Source organism: Benincasa hispida, chromosome 2 (genome assembly GCF_009727055.1).
Source record: "Benincasa hispida cultivar B227 chromosome 2, ASM972705v1, whole genome shotgun sequence".
Lineage (NCBI taxonomy): Eukaryota > Viridiplantae > Streptophyta > Magnoliopsida > Cucurbitales > Cucurbitaceae > Benincasa > Benincasa hispida.
The window spans coordinates 10132530-10150979 of NC_052350.1; the positions used below are offsets into that span (position 1 = coordinate 10132530).

Consider the following 18450-nt stretch of genomic DNA (forward strand, 5'->3'; position numbering starts at 1 on the left):
ACATGATCGTCAATGGTTTTCATTTGAATTTATTGACATTGACCATTGACGAAAAAATATTTTTCCTCACAAATTGTCTAATTTCCGTGGTCCAAAGCATAAGATTTCAACCTCTTAAAATATAACAAAAAATGCCTCTAAATAAATAACCTATATAATATAATTTTTTTTTTTAAAAAAAAAAAAGCTTATAAATGGCCTTAAAGGTCTTTTTCTTTTTTGTCTCAAAATTATCGAAGAAAGGGTCATTTGTTCTTAATCATTCAAAGAGGAATAAAACAAAAAATTAAAAGATAACTTGATAATTTAAACATGGACAACTGCAACACCAGGTGACAACTTAGAATTTGAAGATGTCCAGGCAACTAAGCAGCTACCCCATGATTTCATTACTAGCAATATAATTTTCCCAAACCATTGATATCAAACTTACTCAAAATTGTGCTAAAGTTGATTTCATGAATTAATTTGTCAACTTAAAAAAATAATAACTATTATTATTAAAATTAAAAGAGCTTGCCCTAATTTGTTTACGAATTTCAGCATGGAACAAACCCATATGTCCTGAAATTTCAATTTCTATTGAATTATGTTCGCCAGATCCCAATACATTTTGCTCATTCCTCGGCTCCAAAAAGGCTAGCATGCATCGGATAATCCAAGTAAGCTCCAACACCATTGCTCTTAATAATCATATACGGTTTCTCATTGATGGGGCCAATGTTCATGGAGATACCGAGACATTGAATCATTTGAAAATGGGCTGTTTCTTAATAATCAAGGCGGTTCTCCATGCTGTATGGAATAAATATGACTAACTACGTTTCTTCAAAACTTTCAGTTGCTGTTGCTTACAGCATCCCGTCATTTTGTTGCCACTGCCTCTGAATCAGACAATATGCCACTCATTTCCTCGAAGTATGGCCAGTTCCTCTTGCTTTTCTTTTCACTTTTGCTTTCCTGCTGTACAAAGAAAGGAGATTACCAGATTTATAAATACACTTTCTCTAACAGGAATGAGAATTGAAGAATTTATCGGTTCGACATGCATTGGGCCGAGGCAAGGAGCATTTGGGAGAAAGAAACTTCTCAAATGGTCCCTTACTAAGGCATGGCTGGCAGTGTCGACAACTATATGTATGCTGGGGTATCAAACTGCTTTTGGGGGGAGATTATATAAAATACCTCAAGATATGGTTTTTCTGCTTAAGTTATGATAGTAAATATCTTTAATACTTTTAGAGGACTCCTTTTGTCTGATGGACAAGAAAAGCATAAAAGAGAAAGGTCAAACGCAGCCCTAATCGAAGATGGACTTTTTTTTCTGGTACGCCACTCCCTGAGCAAGGAGCGAGACAACATAAATCGAATTTAATATCATGAATATCCTTTACTAGTTATTTCCTCATCTTCCTATTTATAAGCCACAGCTCACTTTGACGTTTCCAATTTCCCCTAGAATCTCCGGGGCTTTCTTAGCCACTCTTGTTTTGTTTTTTGTTTTTTTTTTTTTTGTTTTTTGTCTCCTTTGTCTGAAAATGGGTTTGCTTTTCTTCACCTATGAGAATTTAGGATACTAAATCTTCCATTAAAGTAAGTCAGAGATGGAATCAGACAGAATAGAACTCCACATTTGTATCCTTTAACATCAATAGAAGGGGAAATTAAGATGGAGAAAAGTTTTGATTGCAATTGTAACTCAAAGGGGCAGAACAAAGTTCAAAATTGAAAGTAGAAACAGAAAAACAAACCTCAAATTTCTGAACCAGAGATGCCCATAGAGATTTGCACTGTCCAGGACTCCGATTAATTCCATCAGCCGACATGCCATTGGATATCTCTTCCCATAATGCCATTCGTCCCCTGGCCACTTGAAACCTGGCATGCAATTCCCCCCGCAATTTAATAAGTTTCTTGATCTCCTCAGGTTTCCATTTATTGCGTTTCACGGGCTTCAAAGGGTTCACGTCAGAATTTGATGTTTTCAGTGACTTGTCACCACTAACTTCTTCACATTCGTTTGTAATCTCCAACGTATTTTTTGATTGTTGAACAGAACCTTCGTTATCCTTGGCCAATTCGCTAGCAGGAGAGGATGGCGTGATAAATGGTCTCCAGAAATCTTCCAAACCCTCGTTATCAGAGGATTGTGTCCCTGTCAAGTTTGAGTTCGAGGTATCGTAGTCCTCTTCAGGAAGTAGCCTTCCAGGTTCCAAATAATAACCTGTACCAACAAAAAAAAAGTAGGAAAAGAAAAAGGAAACGCTCATTTAATACCATAGCTGGATATACACCCCATGCATTGCAGGAGATGGTTCGACAACAGAGACATGTACACTGCTAATCAGAACTTTAAATTCAAGAATAAAATGCACAACCGTTGCGATAAATCTTAAATTAATCATTAATGTCATACGTCAATAGAATTATATGTTTCTGGTATAATACATTCCATACAAGTCAGTGACCTTACAAAGAACGTCCTAAACTGTCTGTCAGGCTGACATCAAACTGTTTCTTTAGATTACTTTTGGTGATAATTTTTATAAATAGAAATGTCCAATGAGGACATTGAGGAGAGAATTGGGGGAAAAGAGAATTCTACCCAAAAACTAGAACTCTTACGCTTGAAGTTGATGTAAGTAGAAAGGGGTTAAATTGGGTAAACTCTAGGTTAATTCCCTTTTTACCCCACTTGTATTCGAACTCTATAATAAATAAGAGTCTTCCCTCTCATGTATGGATAACTAATGAATAATATTTTTCCTTCCAGAAATCTCCAAGATTTTTAGTCTACATCAAATTGGTTGCAGAGCGCCTTTGATGGTTGTCAAGGACACCAACAAGAACCCCTCTCCCCCAACTGATGCAGAAGTATCTTCTTCCTCTCCACGGGCTCTCAACAAAAGGTTGGTAATTGTCGAGCAGTCCATTCAACTTCTTACTGGGAATTTTGCAACAATGCAAGCCTCCATGACGGAAATGCATCAAGCTTTAGAACAACTAACCAGAGAATTCAGCAAGATGTCCAAAAACAAGGATAAAGATCAAGAAAATGTGGTGGAAAATCAAGATTCCCAAGAACAACAAGTACAAGACTTCAAGCAGCAAGGAAAATGTGGAAAGGATGCATGGAGAAACCAAGAAAATTTTCAAGATTATCAAAAGATTCAAGGAAAGCGGCCCCTACAATTTTATGAACAAGGTAGAACATACAATTCCTTCTCGAGCAACAAACTAATACTGCAAAATGTGGTTGGTTTTGATTTTGAAATATGAGGAAGAAAAAGTTGGTTGGCAAGGTTTTTCTCGGTTTCCATATGGAAATCATGAGCAACAACACCAATTCAAGAATGTCAAAGAATGGATTCAAGAACCGTTTCTAGATCAAATGGGCAATCAACCTCATGTCCAAGAATGTGCTGCCAACCTTCAAGAACTGAGGAGACGATATCAACAAGAAAGACATCCTCAATTTAACTTGGTTAGAAATCGAGAGATCGGTCAAAATGTTCCAAGTGGGATGCAACAAGAAATTCCCAGGGGCTTTTACCAAGAAGTACAACCAGGCACTTATGTTCAAATTCAACCTCCAGCCCCTCACATATTCCAAAAGAGACCTTTTCCTCACTAACCTCTTGGGTTTCGATTCAGATTCTTTAGATGATGAAATCATGGGCAACCAATTTCAATATTATCAAATTTAACAACTCCCTTCTCAAGAAACTTATCCAACTCACAATTACGGTCACCATCATCGGCCACAGTTTAGACATTAGACCAAGAAGCTGTCTAAGAATATCAAGATTGGCAACATCAGAAATTGAAATATCAACTTTGGCACCAAGATTCGGATTATAGAATGAAAATTGACTTGCCTTGCTATAATGGCCAAATGTACATCAAATTTTTTTTTAATTGGACCAAGGATCGTGCTTTTGACTATATATTCAAGAAACATCTGGATCAAGGGCAGCCTACTGGAGATGGAATATTTGGAATTTTGGATGGAGTTTTTGACATTGCAACAGCTACGACAGACACTAGATGACCTTGGTATGAAAGATTTGATGAACTTGATGGACTTGATGGAAATTTTATGTGTGGGATTTTTTTAATAATCATTTTGTTCAAGATGTAGGAGGTTGGTTTGGCCATACTCTTTTGTACAAGTTTATTTTATTGCTTAATTGTTTCATTTTTTTATCTTTTTTTCAAAACTCGAAGACGAGTTTTCTTTTTGGGGAGGTAGAATGATGTAAGTAGAAAGGGGTTAAATTGGGTTATTGGGTAAAAATCTAGGTTAATTCCCCTTTTACCCCACTTGTATTCAAACTCTATAAATAGGAGTCTTCCCCCTCATATATGGATAACTAATGAAGAATATTTTTCTTTCTAGAACTCTCCATACATGAGGGAGAAGACTAATAGAGTTTGAATACAAGTGGGTTAAAAAGGTAATTAACCTAGACTGTTACCTAATTACCCAATTTAACCCCTTTCCAAAGAAATCTAGACTGAAGATAGGCTCAAAATCACCTGTAAACCTTGCATGTAAAGCTCGTTTTAAATTTACAAGTTTGTGAATTCCGGTAGGATTTGTAATAAGCCCTAATACTCCTATTTTTAATGCATAAAATGATGGTCATGCAATTAAATTTTATCCAGAACTTCTTTGAGTGTCATTAGCCAGCCTTAAGAAGATATTCTACATCGCCCTTGACCTGGCATCTGGATTATGCCTGAAAACCAGGATTACAGGTTTCTAAAAGCAATGTGTTCCATTTATGCAGATATGCAACGAAAGAAAATGAAATAATTTTTTTAAATAAAATAAATAAAAGAACCTTGAGACTCCTGACTTGAGTTATCCTCAGAATGCAAATCGTCATTTCCATCTGGTCTTATGCCGTTTAAGTGGCTCTTAGTTGGTTGTCCATCAACTGCTTTTCTCAATGCTGACATCCCAAATCCAGTATTGGACTTGCCTGAAAGCCTTGCTCCAAGCTCTTCGGATAGAACTCCTCCAGGGTTCTCCACGGCCATGACTATGACTTCAGGCCTCTTACCACTGTATTTTCTAACCATCTTCCTCAGAAGCTCAGACACAGTTCTTTCCATGTGGGCTAGAGGACAATTCACCGGGCAGCTTGAAAGTGCTGCATGAGCGGCTTTATGAAGTGCATCTAGAAGCTTCCCCTTGTCAAGCCATAAACATCGAGTAGTGATCCTTAGTTTTCCTCTGATGCCAGTCTCATTTAAACCATCTGTTTGAGGTCGCAAGATTTCCATACTGTAAACAGAAGAAACCAGAATATCACTTAGTAAATGGAAGGTTACCCACTTCACCAAAGGAGAAATTTGCAAGATCTACCTGACCACTATAATCCCATCCGTTGCAATCTTTAGTCTCTCATCAACGAAAAGCTCAGATGAGGATCCAAATGCTTTGTCACCATCACTATACTTCAACTGTAGCATAATAAAGACATGGACAAAAGTCAACAGCGTCCTTATAGTAGAAAGAAAAACGTTAAGGTTATTGTACCTGTAAATTCTCCCTCCCAAGAGAGGTGAAACCATTGGATAAAACTCTTCTGTTTCTTAGATGAGATACTCCAAGCATTTCTCCATTTTTTATAACCTTCATATCAAGATGTGAAAAATTTTCAACATCTTACAGAGAAATATTCCACGCACAGAAAAAGAGATTAAATATGTAACACAAGCAATTAATATTATCAGATTGGAGATTCTATAAACAAATTTCCGGGCAAGACTAGATTGTTTAGCCAACTTGAAAACCATTCACCAGATTCAAACCAAGGCCTCCAGAGAGAAGCCAACAAAGAAAATTCGACAATAGAGTGAGAAGGAAAAGGGAGAAAAGATCTCCTAGCCTATTTCCCCTTGTGCAATAATTTTATCCTTTGGTTTTCGGTTCAAGATTATGGAATAATTAGCATTAGAGAGGACTCCAATCCACCTCCAACATTGGCTGAACCCTTTAGCTTCAAGAATGACATCAACGAAACTCAAATTGCAATCAACTTCATCAAAGACATTCTCGAGGTCTAACTTGATGATGATGAGTATACCCTTTATCTTGTTCTTTTTGTTTTCAGTTTGTGAATAATTTTATTATCAATAAAACAATAGTTTTTTTTTCTTTTCAATAAGTGTATGATTTGTTTTCCCCCATGAAGGACAATTGGAACTCTGACTGTGGCTGGAGAGGTCTTCTGCATAACGTATCCTATCAAAATGTATTTCAATTCTGGATAGGAAAATACTCACAGTTGTGTGCCGAATGCCTGTCGACCGGCCCAGTAATTCATGCTCCTTGAGGAATAAAAGCTCTCCATGAATGGGTAAAAAATGCTGCGGCTTAACAATTTGAAGTACCTCCTCCTTCAAACACAAAGAATTTCATTTATCAGATATGAGTGAGATGAAGGATGCAATATGGATGAAGTCAAACAGGGTGCTACGAAGAAAACTATATTGAGGCTAGAATAGGGGAAGTTTGGGATGAATGATCATGACACAGGCATTTCAAGAAGGCAAATTGGTTATCAGCTTAAAGCAATACTTAATTAGGAATTAGGTTCCAAACATATGAGGTAACAAAAAAAGTTGTAAAATGCAAAAGAAAAAAAAAACATCTAAACCAAATAATCCCACAAGTCTAAGTTTACATGTGCAGATCTAGGGAGAAGGGGGGTCTATAGTTCAAAGCAAGAAGGCTGAGATGATCATAAGCCCATAATCCCAAAAGAGATAATAATAATAATAATAATAATAAATAAATAAATAAATAAATAACTGACATATTCGAATGCAATTATAAAGGAAACTTACTAATTCTCCACGATATCCGTGACCAGATGTGTGCAGCAACTCATTCTTGCCCATGATTATATTCGATCCAATCTCTGATATACGGTTCAACATTTTCATCACTCTAGATTCGTTACCTGGAATAACCTGTACCATGGGAAGATGGAAAAGAACTATTAGATCACATTGCCAGGAAAAGATCAATGCCTGCCCGTGGACCAAAAGCAAATGTCAAAATCATTTAAAAACTTAGAAATTTTAGTTCAGCAGTTCAAATGATTTTCGAATAGCCCACTATAGCAGTGTATTACTCAAAAGAAAATGCATTTGTAGTAACTTTTTATACGATAAACAAATGAACCATAACAAACCACGAGCAGTTCCTCCCGAGCAGAGATTCAGAAACTTCAGAAACTTCCTCTCGAGCAGTTCGCGCACCAGCCGATGGTGATTCCTTCCAGCAGCCAGCCGACGGCGATTCCTTCCAGCAGTGGTGCTGGGGTTTTTAGGCAGTATCCAATCGGAGCTCCAGATTTCCCAAATGTATCCGGTTCCTTCCAGCAACAGCAGTGCCACCCAACCGTATATCCGGTTCAGCCTCGGTACCGAATGGGTGACTCCGCGGGAATTCTATTCCCATCTCCTATGGACAGAAACATCCAAGATCAGAGTCCCATGGGGAACTCCAACAGCAGTTGGCAAGTCTTCAATAGCAGATGGCAGCGTTTGGGGCAAAACTGAATGGCCATGAGTCGTCCACCAATCTTCCAATCTATTCAGAAAATCCGGTAACAATGTTTCCTACTCTTCCTACTGCTAATTTAGTATCTGGGACTTTAGGAAACTCTGTAGGGATGGTCACAGGAGAAAAGCTCCATGGTCAAAATTACTTCTCCTGGTCCCAAACAATCAAAATGGTTCTTGAAGGGCGCCATAAATTCGGATACTTGACCGGAAAAATACCTCGACCAAGCCCTGGGGACCCCCAAGAGCGTGTCTGGAAGGGAGAGGATTACTTCGTTCGATGTTGATCAGCAGCATGGAACCTCAGATTGGAAAACCCTCGCTCTATTCAGCCACTGCACGAGATATTTGGGATGCGGTCCGAAGGTTATATTCTAAATGGCAGAACGCATCCCACCTGTATACTCTATGTAAACAGGTCCACGAATCCAAACAAGGGAGCGTGGATGTAACATCATACTTCAACAAGATGTCTTTATTGTGGCAAGAGATGGATTTGTGTCGAGAGATCATCTGGAATTGCTTACACGATGGGATTTAGTACTCGAAAATAGAAGAGATTGATCGTGTGTATGACTCCTTGTGGGATTGCACCCAAAATTTGATATGGTTCAAAGTCGAATTCTATGGCAAAAACCAATACCGTCTCTCATGGAGGTCTGCTCAGAGGTTCGATTGGAGGAAGATAGATCGAGTGCGATGAATGGCTCTACTATTACCATCGTGGAGTAAGCTGCTTTTGGGGTGAAATCCTCTTAATCGAATGGTGACAAGCAGAATAGTAAAACACATCCGATATGTGAGCATTGCAAGAAGCCATGGCACACGAAGGACAAGTGCTGGAAACTACATGGTCCGCCTCCTAATGGCAAATGTCGCCCTCCGAATGACAAGTCAAAATCTGATCGTGCTCTTGTGAGTGAATCGGTTGAGGGGGCCACACAACCTCCGGTGACCAACCCAGGTGATTCAGGTACCATAGGGATTCAAAACAATTTGCTCCGTCAGGTACTGCCTCAAGTCTTTTAGTTTCTTTGTAAGGGAATGAGGTATGAATTCTAGATTCAAGAGCGACCGATCACTTGACTGGCTCATCTGATCGATTCCTCTCGTATTATCCGAGTGCTGGAAATGAGAAGATTCGAATTGCAGATGGGTTCTTCGCTCCTATTGCTGGAAAAGGCCGGTGGTCACCGTTTCAGGGATTAATTCTACAAAATGTCCTACATGTGCCAAAAATTTCTTACAACTTGTTGTCAATAAGTAAAATAACAAAAGATTTGAACTGTAGAGTTGTCTTCTCACCAGATGCTGCTTTATTTCAGGACTTGAGCTTGGGGAAGACGATTGGCACTGCCCGATATGACAGGGGCCTCTATTTCCTTTTTGAAGATGCTTCCTCCAGGAATTTTTTTAGGACTAGTCTTTAATCTTCATTTACTATGTCTGAAAAAGGTTACTTATTGTGGTATTTTCGTCTTGGACATCCAAGTTTTCAATATATGAAATATTTGTTTCCCCATTTATTCCATAATGTGATTATTTATTGTGGCATTTTCGTCTTGGACATCCAAGTTTTCAATATATGAGATATTTGTTTCCCCATTTATTCCATAATGTGAATATTTCTTCTTTGTCTTGTGATGTCTGTATACGTGCTAAACAGCCTCGTGTTTCTTGTGTTTCTCAGCCTTATAAACCTACCCAGCCTTTTTACTTGATCCACAATGATGTTTGGGGTCCTTCAAACATCTCAAACATCTCTACCCTGTCCGGTAAACGATGGTTTGTCACGTTCATCAATGATCATACCCGGCTTACATGGATATATCTCCTTGTTGATAAGTCCGAGGTCCTGTCTACCTTCAAACAATTCTATACCACTATCTTAACTCAGTTTAATACGAAGATTGCCATTCTTCGGAGTGACAATGGACGTGAGTTTGTCAATCACACCCTCCGAGAATTCCTAGCTTCAAAAGGGATTATCCATCAAAACTCTTGTGCTTATACTCCGCAACAAAATGGGGTGGCTGAACGGAAAAATCGCCATCTCATTGAAGTTGCTCGCTCCTTGATGATTCTGGCGTCTCTCTCATCGTACCTATGGGGAGATGCGGTCCTTACTGCAACTCATCTCATTAATAGGATGCCTTCACGTGTTCTAAAGTTTCAAACACCCCTTGAGTGCTTTAAATAGTCCTGCCAGTCTACATGTCTTATCCATGAGGTTCCTCTTCGTGTGTTCGGGTGTATAACCTTCGTTCACACTCACGGTCCTCACCGGGCTAAGTTTGCCCCACGAGCTCAAAAGTGTGTGTTTTTCGGGTATCCCCTTAATCAGTGAGGCTATAAATGTTTTCACCCACCTTCCAAAAAGTACTTTGTCACTATGGATGTCACGTTCCTTGAAGATAAACTATCATTTCCCATTAGTCGTCATCAGGGGGAGACCACGAGTGAAGAGACTAACAGTTCCACATACTCCGTACCTATAGTTTCAATCTTGAGCCTAGTCCTAATGTTCCTAAACCCAGTCTACCTAGTCTCAAACCTGGTCCTACTATTAGTTTCAATCTTGAGCCTAGTTTCAATCTTGAGTGAAGAGACTAACCGTGCCTGAACTCAGTGTTTGTCCTCCCTACTAGATAAGTGTCCTGGATAACATACTATAGGAAGAATCTCAGAAAGGAAACCCAGGAAACTCCTGTTGTTCCATCGAAAAGTGACCAAGCATCGGGACCAGCTCAGGTTCAAGATCCTGTCGTTTCAAAGAAGGTTCTTGAAGAGAAGTCTGGGCACATAGAAAATGGTGAGACGAGCTCAGAGAATGTTGAAATTACAGGAGGTAATGAAGGTAATGAGGTGCTGGAAGATCCTCGGGAAGATGAAGAATTGTCTCAAAAGTCTGATACCATATTGAAAAGTAAAGAGAAAAGAGGAAAAGACAAGGCTTACGTGGAAAACCCTAATCCAGGGAGAAAAAACCACGATAGAGAAGTTTTTATTATTTTTAATGTCATGCTTACAAGGGACCCCAACCTCATATAAATAGAATAAGGGAAAACCCTAATTTAGTAGACATAGAGTAAAAGACAACTATGCCCTTAGGACTAATGCATCATATTTCAACACAAACCATTGGTGAAATAATGATAAGAATTAAAAACATAGAATGAAATTGAAGAAATCTATGTTAATGGAGAATGATCGATCACTTTTTAAGAGAACTAGATTAAAAAGAGCATCGAAGTAAAGAAAACAAAAGAGAAGGCACTCATATGCTTTGGTTCTTCCCTTCTCAATTTACGTCTGAAAGACCTTTATATTCCAAATTTCAAATGATAGATGCAAGACTTGTAAATCAAGATTTCTTAGAGTTCTGTATTAATTAAACGTAGTCATAAAGCAAGCAAAGGCATTATATCAATGGGTTAGAGAGGAGCAGCAGTTGCCAATATCTTTGTAAATGCAGAACCGATGAGACAATTTGCACATGATGGGTTGAATGTATTAGTTAATGACGCAGAAAATCCAACTACAAATTTGAAACACATAAAGCTTATTCAATAATTGCTATGAAGCAAATAAAATCTTGTTTTATTACCTTGGCCGAATACAGAATCATGTCTTCCTTGCTCAGTTTGAGAGAATGACTACTTCCATAAGATGCAAGATTTAGGGCAGCACGTGGCTCTGCCTGACACAACAGCATGCACAATTATACTGCTATTCAATGCGACTAAACTATAAAATCCACTAAACCCTGCAATACATATTGGCGCGTAGGAAACTTACTTGTGAGCCAGTTGTGACAATTAATAAATCTTTTGGAGCATAGGCATCAATGTCCTCCACTTTTACCTTATCAGTTGTAGGATGAGAATTATTAGATGAATATATACACTTGAAACCTATAAATATGTGGAGGAGTTATGAATAACAGCTAAAAGCATGATGTCCATGCATGCCCACACATAATTTTATGTTTTCCTAGTATTTTTTGTCCTTGGGTAACCACCAGCATTGCAACTCAAAGTCTAGTAAAATTCATGAAAAATATTCCATACAGCAAGCATTAGCAAGAACCAACAACCATAGTAATGTATTGCAACACTTCCGGACATTAAGAAGAAGCATAGCCATTATGAATATTAGCTGTTAGCTTAAGACTCAGGAGCAATTCTTTAGTCGCATATTCATTAAACTTCATAAATTGTAATGTTACAGTTGTACTCTTTTAAGACCATCTTATAGCAATGAGTATTATGTTTGAACCCCCTCATTTTAAATAAGAAACTAGCTGTTAATAAAATAAACAAGCTCAAGGCAATGGAGCATACCAAAACATAACAAAAACATGAGTTACAGAAAGATGCTCCAATGTCCGAATCTATAACAATAAAAATATAAAAAGAAACCACAAGTCAGATCCTATCCAGGCATTAAGCATATGCGGACTTTTAACTTCAAACATTTGCTTATATCTTTTTTTTACCAGATTTACCACACAATGGTAAGAATCTCTGTAACCTGTAGAACTTCACATTTCCATTTAAAACAAACCCTTGGAACACCTTCTAAAGCCATCACTCCCTTGAATAGACTCATTCAAGAAATGCATAAACATCGATGGTCTTGACGTCACAGCATTACATGAGAAAAAACACATTCCCATTGATCAATATGTAAGACTCTTTCTAACAAAAATTTATTATTCCGATTATCAAATGAATAAATGAATGTGCAAACTGTTGCAGTCTCATCATCCTTAGATCATGTGGTACAATTATTCAACTTACAACCATGGAGTGAAATAAGTGTGTCGATAAAATTGTGTGCATAAAAGGATTGAGTTTTACCCAACCACAGGGGCTAACTAGAGGACTACAATAATCTTATGCCACAAAGGTTATTTCATTTTGTTAACAACACCCATTACTGCCCTTGTATGACAAGGGTTTTACATGCATGCACCCAACTAACCAAGTGAGACCCCTGTTCTAATTCAGACAGAGAAGTATAAGATGTTCAACAAAACAACTATTATTATGATAAAGAAAAGGGAGCTCAATTAAGGGGTTTTTTTTTTTTTCTAAGATCTCGTTTCTGTCCATTGTCAAATATCAATAAGAAACTACAGGTTGCCAAGTAGAAAGTAAACGTCGAATTGAACTTGTGTATATATATATTTTATTTATTTATTTATTTATTTATATATGTATATTAGGTACAAAATAAAATTTAAAAATGATTACCAAGGTCGATGGATCAATCGGTGCCTTCCCATCTTTCCAGGCTGCATCCAGATATGTCCGTAAAGACATGCCAACAAATACCTAATAATCATGAATTAAAATTTGCAAAATAAGACAAAAATGCCACCATGAGAAGTAATTACTTGAGTGAAGAAAAGTATAAGAGAATGAAGGATTCTAACTATGAACTCACCAACTTTCTACCAGTTAAATCCGCGGCTGCTTTCACACTTCCAAGACGGTGTATATTTGAAGCAAACTGAGTCGTAATGACCCTTCCTTTAGCGGCAGAGATACGTCTTAAAAGTGCATCTGCCACCACAGACTCACTAATAGTCCTTCCAGGAGATAGTACATTTGTTGAGTCACTCATCATCTGAAAAGTAAATTACATGAATTTACAAAATTTCAAGCTTTGACCATGTTCATCGCATGCTGTGTAACAAGTCAACTCCTCCTAACTACAATCCGTTTGAAAAAAGATAAGGCCCATTTCTCGTAGGCATAAATAACATGATAGTTGGCTTTGCAATTAGCTTATTTCGTAAAAATATGCCTAAAGCGAAAGTTTTGGCAAACATTTTGTGATCAGAGATTTAGATCTTATCACAATGGCTTACAAGAGTCACTCCTTCTTTTGATAGTTCTTCCAAAGTTTCTCGATCAAAGACTTTACCATCCAATGGTGATTCATCAATCTGCAAGATGTCAACTCCTCCAGTATTTGTAAAAGAAATAAACAATAACAAGATAGTGCATCAAATAGTCTTACCTTCCAGTCTCCCGTATGAAGAATTGTACCATCAGCACATCGAAGAACTAATCCACAACAATCAGGAATGGAATGGGTAACCCTAATTGGCTCAATTTCAAATGGCCCAGCTGTAAATCTCTTTTTCATCTTAAACACCTTAAGTCGAGAAGGAACAAAAATCCCATTTTCCTTCAGACGCTTTTTTATAAGCTGTCAAGGACGAATAGTGTTGCCTATTAAGACCACAAATGACAAGCACGCACCACATTGATGACAAACTAAAGATAAAGCATGACTGGACTCTTGTTCTTTAAATTTTAGTTTTAAGATAATTACCGTTATACAATGTCCCATTTCATTGTGTGGGTGTAATAATTTAGAAAACAAATTGCAGCGTGAGATCAATATTCTCCTTTCTTTTTTTTTCTTTTTTTTTAGTACAAGATCAATAATTTTTATTAACATGTATAGCAAACCTCTGCAGGCTGATTGACTAGCAAAGGAATATAACACGAGTTGCATTTTGATGGTTAAAAACATAAATTTTAAGAATGATAGAAGTTGCAATCTGCTGAAGTAGTGATATACCTCCACTGTAAAGGAAGAAGCATATATTGGTGTATGAGAATCCAAAGCTGGAATAACCTGTTTAGACAAGATTGAAGCATGTGAAAAACAAAGAAATAAAAGCAAAAAGGAAGTTAAGAATAAATATCTCACGAAAGAGCATGTAGATGTAAACTTAAAAGTTAGAAGTTTACAATTGTTAGTGTATTGGTCCCTATGCTTCCATTTAGTTAATTTTAGTATTTACTTTCATAAATGCATGAATATAGTCCCCAATAATAGTTACACATTTAGGAGGTGTTTGGGGCATTGAGTTGATGATTATAGTTAGTGGTTACTATAGTCATGGGTTATAATGATTTATCGGTTATAATAGTCTATGTTTGAGGTGCAAACTATTTTAGTCTAATAATAAACACTGTAACAAAAAGGAATTTGAAATAGGAACATGGTAGTTAATTGTAAGTTATAATAGTTGAAAACACCAACTATTATAATGGGAGCCTCGAACATAGAGTGGGCTATAATAGTCCATTCCACCCACTTGAAGTTGGGGCCCCAAACACTACCTTAAAGACAGAAAAATGGTATAACTCTACAAGGAAACAAAAGTGGTGAAATACATGGGCTAGAATTACAATCTAACCCAAATAAAAATACTAATATAGTGATATCTTATTATGGAAAATACCATAAATGTTCAAATTCCACTTCTGAGTGACTTAAGCTCATTCCATGAGAATTGAAGAAAAATTTGTTCATCCCAATGTAAAATTAGAAGTTAAGAACCATCTTTCTGAAGGTTCACTTCAAACACGGACAATATTCTATACAGAAATAATAGTTTATACCCAGTGTATGCATGGAAATTATTTCCTTTCGTTGTTAAATGTAAATATTATCTGTACTAATTATAATAAATAGTATCCAAAGAGTAGGTGCAAGTGGTTACTTTTCTACCACCTCCTCCCAATTTATGGCTTTACATTGGAAAAATAATTTGATAAGAAACCAAGATGAAATTCAATAATCAGCTTTATCCTTCAAAATTCAGTAATCTCTCCAAACAAACTTCCATAATAATGTGTTATACAGATGCCAATCAAAAAAACGTAAGAAATTGAAAGTATTTGATATTTAGGGGGAAACATAGTATCTCTAAGGAATTAGAAAGAAACTTTACCCAAGGCAACGCACCAATGTGATCTTCATGGCCATGTGTAATAACAACGGCTTCAATTTTGTGACTCCATCTTTTGATAAATGTGGTATCAGGTATAATTTTCTGGACACCAAGCTCATCATGGCTGTAAGTAGATTACAAAAGTCAGACACTAACACCATAGTGAAAGAAACCATCCAGAAGACTTCCAGTGGAAAGCCTTGAATAGAAACGTACTCAGGAAACATGACACCAGCATCAATCAGAATGTAGCGGTCATAATTCCCAACAAGCATACAATTCATCCCAATTTCACCAAGGCCACCAATTGGAAGAACTCGGAGAGGTGGACCGTCTGAACCTTCATAAAACTGTTCCATCTTGCGTTGAACAGAGTCTTCCATGCTTCTTCTAGCACCTTCCAATCTTCCCGGTCTTTTTCGGGGTACTTTCGAGACATTTTTGCCTGAAGAGATGCAGCATTAAAATAGCAGTTCACGTTTAGCAAAATAGGAAAAAAATGGAAAGCAAATTGAAAATGGAAATAAGTTCCTCGAAGTTGCAAGGTTATTTAGTCGTTGACTATGACAACAGTCATGGGAGAGAGAGGATGGGGAGAGAGAACTGCTAACATTCTAGCTAAGAATGCCTGCCTAATTAGGTCCTGTCCAATTAGTTCATGTTCTCCCAATAACAATGTCCCTTGCAAACAAAATAAGGCATCCATTAACCCACTTACTGCAAGGGACTATATACATCTAATTGCAATACTTAGCTCCTCAGTTCATGCTTGAGGTCTAATAAATATAACATCCTTTTCTCAACAATTGAAAATGACACCAAAATTGGCATGATCGTTCAATCTAGTTGGCCATGCTAACACGAAGGATGGCCTTGCAAGGAAATTTTCCTTGTTAATTGGCCATTTTGTCATATTCTTTGTCAAAAGGCGGAGGAATACCTGGACAGTAATCTCTGGTGTTGTGAGTCTGTGAGTTCTATTTGGGACTATTTCTTCCAGAAGTTTGGCTTGTTGCGTGTCCGACATAGAGATAGTAGTGATATGGTGGGGAGTTCCTCCTCCATCCACCTCTTCGGAAGAAGGATCGCTTTTTTGGCATGTTTGGGGTGTGTGTGATCTTATGGGTTATGTGGGAGGAGCGTAATAGGGTGGTTAGAGAGGCGGATAGAGACTCCAATAAGGTTTGGTCCCTTGTTCATTTTCAAATCTCTCTTTCGACTTTGATTTCGAAGATATTTTGTATTATTCTTTAGCACTATTTTGCATAGTTGAAGTCCTTTTCTATAGAAGGAGTCCCCTTTTTTTAGCTTGGTTTTATGTATGCCCTTATATTCTTTCATTTCTTCTCAATGAATGTTGTTATTTCTATTATAAAAAAATCTAGCCGAGAACATTAACACAAAATACTTTCCTACATTCACATTGTAACAGGACCATCAAAGAAATGTCATACATCTTAGTTGAAGCTTCACTTGCACGTTCCAATGTTATCCACGTGATTCCAATAACTTAAATGCTAGAAACTCAATTCCAAGTCAGTAAACCAGTTAGCTTATTTCAAAATGTAGTAGAAAAACACGGACGATATCTTTAAGCTTAATTCGAAAAGTTGGCAAAACTCCGCGCAGTTAATTCTATAACCTAAAATAAGACTATCTTCCTACTTTTTTTCTTCAAACTTCTCGTAGACAATAGCTTAGCATCTAACAATAGTATCTGTAATTCAATCTCAAAAAGGGTCGTAACCCGTACCTAACACTGTTGGAGATCCACTGCAACAATAAATAGTACGAACTGTGTGGTGAGGGCGTGAGAGCGGACTGCAGGGGCATAGTGAAAGAGCGCCAAGGGAGACCATCCTCTGGTTGTAAGGAGCTGAATGTGGTGAACAGAGGACGGAAGAACCGCCCAAAAATTCCAATTGCATATGCTGGTTCAGTTCCAGAGTGGAATTGGAATGATAGCTTTGAGGAGGAAGCTGTGTATGATGGAGGGTTTAGAAGCTACAGAGCCTTGAAGCGGGAAATGGAGGAGGGGGAAGATGGTGGGTTTAGGACCTTTTTCCAGCTCCCAGGAATATCATGCTTATCATTTTCGGATAGGGGATGAATTCACACGAGTGATACAAACTTTCCCACGCGCGCCTGCTCATTATTTGTTAGTAAGTTTTGAAAATTTAGGCATCTGATTTGTGATCCGATTATTTGCTTTTCAAAATAATGAATCGGTAGAAAATTAAAATTAATTGTTTTTTTACAAAACAAGTTTGGTTCTAAATTTTTAAAAAATAAATTTGGATTAAAAAGTCAAAATATGTATTTGGTTGTGAATTTAAAAATGCGAAAGAAGATTAATTTGTGCTTGCTAAAATTTATTATTTTACGTAATTAAAAATAATAATTTAATATAGTCTTTTGTTATTATAATAAATTTTTATTGTTAATAAGTGAGAAAAATATTGGAGAGAGATTACCTGATGGAGAAAAAATGTATGAAGTGTTGAAATACAAGTGATAAAATGTGTAAGAGAATAACAAACTATTCATGAGAAAATAATAAAAAGAATTTTCATCAAGATAGAGTAAAAAAATCTTTTATCGAACAAGATCCTACGATTTGGTAGGATTACAGTTATAAGATATTGAACAATTTGAGTTAGTGATATTTTCACATTCTTTCATATTTTAACGATTAAAAAAGAAAATAAAATAAAAACTTTTACTAAAAATTGATTAAGGATACAATTTGTAAATAGAAGCAGGCTTATTTGCTCAAAAGAAAAGGTTTATAATATTCCATTTGTAATTTGTGTAGTTTGACATAAATGTTTTAAGTGTATTTTGTGTTCATAATATTTAAAAACAAAGAAAACTACCATTTATTTTTTTCAAAATAGGCTATTTTAAGGGTTATTTTTTTTTAAATCACTTTTTAAAGTAATTATTTAAACACGTTTTTATTGTTTTCCTCGTATTTTTTGCTTTTAAAAACATAAAAACGAAAATGAATCACGAACCAAATGGGGCCTTATATTTCCTCTAAGTTTAATAAAATGGTTTTCTTCTTAACTAAAGTATCTGAATACTCGTTTAAATTTTAAAAA

General features: G+C 36.8%; 1 protein-coding gene across 3 annotated transcripts; it reads right to left on the minus strand.

Moving 5' to 3' along the window:
• Positions 1-429: 429 nt before the first annotated feature.
• Positions 430-17456, minus strand: LOC120071076 (ribonuclease J). 3 transcript variants are annotated; one of them, XM_039023105.1, is made up of 17 exons: positions 17100-17456; positions 15563-15791; positions 15347-15470; positions 14185-14241; positions 13615-13806; positions 13463-13540; positions 13036-13218; positions 12843-12923; positions 11383-11448; positions 11192-11284; positions 6862-6987; positions 6298-6411; positions 5549-5644; positions 5375-5472; positions 4848-5293; positions 1752-2224; positions 430-960 (listed from the first exon to the last, which is right to left on the minus strand). In XM_039023105.1, the coding sequence occupies exons 1-17, from the start codon at positions 17272-17274 to the stop codon at positions 865-867; spliced, it is 2727 nt and encodes a 908-aa protein (XP_038879033.1). In that variant the 5' UTR covers positions 17275-17456; the 3' UTR covers positions 430-864. The 3 variants fall into 3 exon arrangements, with proteins under 3 accessions (XP_038879033.1, XP_038879032.1, XP_038879034.1); XM_039023104.1 differs by having other exon boundaries at positions 430-963; XM_039023106.1 differs by lacking the exon at positions 17100-17456 and having other exon boundaries at positions 430-963; positions 15361-15470; positions 15563-15731.
• Between the last annotated feature and the right edge of the window lie 994 nt (positions 17457-18450).